Source organism: Gracilinanus agilis, chromosome 4, assembly GCF_016433145.1.
Source record: "Gracilinanus agilis isolate LMUSP501 chromosome 4, AgileGrace, whole genome shotgun sequence".
In the NCBI taxonomy this organism is placed as follows: Eukaryota; Metazoa; Chordata; class Mammalia; order Didelphimorphia; family Didelphidae; genus Gracilinanus; species Gracilinanus agilis.
Window position 1 is genome coordinate 289735792 of NC_058133.1, and position 5220 is coordinate 289741011.

Here is a 5220-nt window from a genome sequence, read left to right on the forward strand (position 1 = left end):
CATTAATTCTGTCCTCTCTTGTCTGCCATCATTTTCCAGTCTGCTCCACATTGCACTTCTACCCCTTTTTCTTTCAATTTAACTCTTGCCCTGCCCTCCCATAAAGGATCCTCTGCATTCCAGGGGTGCCAACACCTCTCAAGGTCCTGGTGCCCACTGACTAGTATGGCTGGTTTGGAAGATATGGGACTCCCTCTGCTGATTTGAGAGCGCACAAACACCAAGGAGCCCAAGCATAGATAATCAAAAATGTTTTAATGATTAACGTTTTGACATTGTTTAACAATGTGGGTATATCCAGATGAGCTAAGGATTTATTTCTAGCACACTTAGCACTATTGAGTATTACAGCTTCTGTACTGAAATATGTAAAGACTTTTGCAAACTGGTACCTAGGAATGAAGACATACACATACACACACATACACTCTCTAGTTTGGATAAGGTAATGTAAACAGATGCCATGACGTCTTCGAAACAAGTAAAGAAAACCCACAAGACTAATAAGAGAACTCATTAGTTCCCCTAAAATATGGATGTGCAAAATTAAAGCATGGTAAACTGATATTTACGTAAATATCAAACCAACAGTCTATACATTTAGATCAATGATTCTCTAAAACATACTGCATGAGTGGTTAAATGTAATTGCTGCTCAGTGAATAAGGTATTTATTTAAAGGCTAAGTTCCAACACTTTAAAGGACATATACAGTAGCTCTTGTCTGTTTTTGCCACTTGAGAGTGCAAGACAAGATTTTAAGGTAAGCAGTATATCTTTTTTTTTTTTTTTAAATAAGCAGTTCTAAACAAATCTTTAGATACCAAGCAGAAAAATTACAGGTGATATATAAGACTTACATGAAACAATCATCTCCAAATTTCCCAGTTCTCTTTTACTGTAGCTATCTGTTTAAATTTTACCTTAAAAAACAAAAACAAAAAACAACCCACATTTGGGAAAGCGATCTCTCTCTTCTTTTCTGTAAACTAGGCACATTTCGAAAACTTTGCATCTGAACAGATAGCAGTACAGAAACCAATCTAAATATGACCTCTGCCAACCAGTCATAGATCATCTGTAGGACTGTGTTACATCAAAAGTACTCAGTTGTCTTTTTGGAAAGGTGTATACCCTACCCGTGATGTGTGAAACAAAATCAGCATTGTTCCCCTGTATAAAAGACACTTAGCAATTTGGAGTCAAGAAATTAAAAACAGTCGGTCCACCATACCCTCTTCTTTAAACCTTAAAGATGAGATAGACAGATAGATAGATAGATAGATAGATAGATAGATAGATAGATAGATAGATAGATATATCCTGTCACGGTTGCTCTAGCGCACATTTTTATTTTATTTTTTACATTAATAGCGGCACGCAAAATAAAAAAATACGATCTGTTAAAAAGTTAAACTGATTGCTCCATTAGAATCTAGGCCTGCTTAAAGAAAGCCAATATTATAAAACCGGAGGTGCCATTGCTGATTTCACTGAAACTTGGACAAGCCACTTAAAAATATGCATCAGACAGTATTCATGTCATGAATTGTGGTCTTTGATCTTTCTAAATGGAACAGATTAAGAAAATCAAATTTCAAAACAAAACAAAAAAAAAAACTTAAAACATAACCCTAATTTTAAACTAAAAAGCTTTGGGCCCTGCTTTTTTTTTTTTCTTCTGTTAAACTTTTAAGGCATGTGTGTTTATCTCTACTAAAACAACATACAAATTTACATTTACAATCACATGCATGATCTAAGGTAAAAAAAAAAATGAGACTGGATTACAGTGTTTGGAAATTGTGAATCACAATTCAGCACCTATCATATTGACTAATAAGGCAACAGCAGTGTCATTTACTATAATAATACTCCCTTCCACAGTCTATAAAGCAGGGTCAGTGAGAGCCCAGAATTGTTAAAAATCTTATGCCTACTTTTATAATCTTTATACATTTTTTCTAGTTTGCACTGGTTAAGTCCTACATAAATCACACTATTGCAGGCAGGAATAGTTACAGTAGCTGTTAGGAGTATCAGTGCACAACTCACATTGTGCTTACAATCAGATGATTTTGTTGTCTGGGGTTTCTAAATGTTTGGTCTTCAATCCTTCCTTTGTTTCCTTGGTTTCACATTGTTTTCCAGAGAAGAAAAGCTGTTTGTGTGCCCATTCACCGCAGTCATGGAGCCGTTCTGATAGTCTTTCCTTCGGGCAGATGCCTTCTTGTTGTAAGTCTGAGGAGAAGGGTAAATGGGATTTAATATGGTGGCCAAAATGGCCCCATAGGGGAGGAAAAAGGAAGAGGAGGAGGGGGAAGGCTACTTTCCAAGCACAAACCACTGGATGTTTGAAATAAAAAATCCACGGAGTGGCAGGGAGGGAGGGTATAGTTTCTTTTCTTTTTAAATTATAGTGTGAAATGGCCTTTGAGGTTGATAATCAAATGGGAGGCTCTAGCTTCTACTTTCATTCATTCATCTGTCAATCTTTTTTTTTTTTAATTTTATTTTTAAAAATTGATTTATTTATTTAGACTATTTTTCCATGGTCACATGATTCATGATCTTTCCCATTCCTCTCCCAGAGCTGACAAGCAGTTCCACTGGGTTATACACATATCATTGCTCAAAATCTACTTCCATGTTATTCATATTTGCAGTAGAGCGATCTTATAGTGCCCAAACCCCATCACATCCCCTCTGAACCACGTGACTGATCTTGTTTTTCTTGTACGTTTCTACCCCACTATCCATCAATATCTTAACAGTACTGTATGCCCTGACCTTAATTAGCCGGCAGACACCTCTCATCATGCTCTCCTTCAAGTACTGAGATAAAAAAAGGAAATAAACACACCGGGAGGCAGACAGGTATTGTCGAGAGGGGAACGGGGTTTTGGACTAGGTGTGAGATTAATATCTGTACCCTAGAACTACGATTCCCAGCACCCCACTCTCCTCCTGTCGTCACGTGCTGATGTAGGCAGGATATAAATCCTGTGTAGTTCCGCCTCTTGCTCTCTTTTCTTCCTGTGGTGACAGCTGTGGGATGTGGGGTTTTTGAGCAGGTAGAAAAACTAGTGACATGGTTTTACTTTGTTAGATAATTACCCTTTTGTTCCTTTACTTCTAGTGATTATTAATAATTATTAATAAATAATAATAATAATAATAAAATTATTAATAAACTTTATAAAATGTAACACTTGGAGAACTGGACATAGGGAAGATCTAGGTTTTAAACTATGTTCCTAACACCTACTATGAGATAGTGACTGTGGGCAAGTTATCTCTCCTCTGAACCTCAGTTTCCCTATCTGTAAAATATTAATAATAAAATAGGTAATTTCTTAGTGCCCCAAGTAGCTCTCTAAGACAATGAGTTACAAAGTAAGTACTGAGCTGTGTAGGGAAAAGGTATTCTCCTCTCTGCAAGTCCCCTACATCAATGAGATCCCATCCAAAAATACTTGTGGTATCTACATCAAAGGAATCTTTGCAGATTCTTGCAGTATTAGAGACTTAACTGGCGTGGGAAACATACAACAAACAACTCCCTTCACCAAGGCAGATCTGTCTGGATAACGATTTAAAAGCCTTGGGTAGCTGTTTGGGACACAGAGTGACCTGGCCAGCATTCCACAGCTATGTGGGTCAGAGACAGGTCTTGACCTTAGGTTTTCCCATCTCTGAGGTTGGCTTTCTAGCCAACTACACCAAACTGCCTCATTTTCTTATATTATCACCTTTAAATGATGTCTTCCATGAGAATAGCAATTATGTAAAGGTCATATATGGCAAGTCCCAAGTCATCAGGGCACACATATGAAAGGGCAGAACCAAGAATCCTTTCCTACGATCACTGGGAACATCTGACAATCTTCCATTGGTGAATGTGGAGCAGGAGTGCTGAGGATTCTGGTTCATAAGACTTGGGTGGAAATCACTTTATAGGAGTGCTCATTCATGAACCCATCATTACAAAACCTTTATGAAAAAGATTTTTGTTTTTGTCTTTTAAAGGTTCTAATGTCGGTTACCTATAAAGCATCTACAATGAAATGGCACTGGAGATTTGAGTCTTTAAAATCATCCTGGATAAGCTTTCAAACCAGGCCCAAATGACACTCAATACACGCTTATTTTTGGTGTTTTTTTAAAAGTGATCTTACCTGGATGTAGAAATTTGTGAAGAGGGTAATCAATGAAATCATGTAGCCAATTTGGAAATACAACCAGCCCAGAGGGAATGCACAAGGCCACAAGACACCACAGCTTGTCTGAATGATTGTCAACACAAACTGGAGCTGTTGGGAAAAGGAAAAAAGGAGTGGGAGGGTAGAAAGAGTTAGCAGTATAATTGGGAGGAAAATATATATAAGCTCCTGAGGAGCGCACACTTGTGTGTGTGTGTGTGTGTGTGTTAGAGAGAGAGAGAGAGAGAGAGAGAGAGAGAGAGAGAGAGAGAGAGAGAGAGAGAGAGAATACTAATGTGAAATTTTGTTTTGCTTGACTATACATGTTTGTACATGTTTGTAATTTCTATTCTTTCCCAATGGGGGCAAGGAGGAGGTAAGGAGAGAAGACAAGTTTTCATTTATTGAAAAAAAAGAGAAAATACTGGCAAAAGGTAAGAAGATTCATTCACTAAGCAAATATTTATCAAGTCCCTATTTTTTTGTGATATACTTATATTTTGAATGTGGAAGCCATCTCAAATCTATTGTTTTGACTACAATTTTAATTTAATGGTGAATATCTTATTCTTTGGAGATTCTTAAAAGATTGTCTGATGAGAAACAATTGATCCACTAGACTTATTCCCTTCTTGAAAACTAAATGAGCTAGCAGGGTATTAATTAGTAAGTCTATCTCTACATTGGGTTAGGTATGGTGAACCTCAGAGCTCAGTGTGGGATTTGGATTCCTGAGGGACTTTATATGTTCAGCCAGTATGGAGTTTTCATCTCACTTGCCCTGTGTCCCCTGAATTAGGAAGCAGGAATTTCTAAAATTTCATGGGTTCCTCCCAGGCTTGAGACTTGAACTTATGCATATATACTAGGGACTGTGAACCTCAATTAGTTACCTTGTCCAAGCTTTTTTTAAAAAGGAATTATGGAAACACAAACCTAAAAGCATCCTCTCAATTTTTAGCACACTGAATTTGAGATGCTACTTCTGCATCAGCAGAATGAGTGATACAGAGAAAAG

At 37.3% G+C, this 5220-nt stretch overlaps 1 protein-coding gene across 2 annotated transcripts in view; it reads right to left on the reverse strand.

Moving 5' to 3' along the window:
* Window positions 1-236: 236 nt before the first annotated feature.
* The window catches only part of ELOVL5 (ELOVL fatty acid elongase 5), a 108322-nt gene continuing 103338 nt past the window's right edge, over window positions 237-5220 (reverse strand). For both annotated transcript variants that reach the window (XM_044675863.1, XM_044675864.1), the window contains 2 exons: window positions 4179-4313; window positions 237-2241 (listed from right to left, as the gene is read on the reverse strand). In XM_044675863.1, coding sequence (XP_044531798.1) covers window positions 2110-2241; window positions 4179-4313 — 267 coding nt within the window. In that variant the 3' untranslated portion in view covers window positions 237-2109. The remainder of the gene's footprint in view (window positions 2242-4178; window positions 4314-5220) is intronic.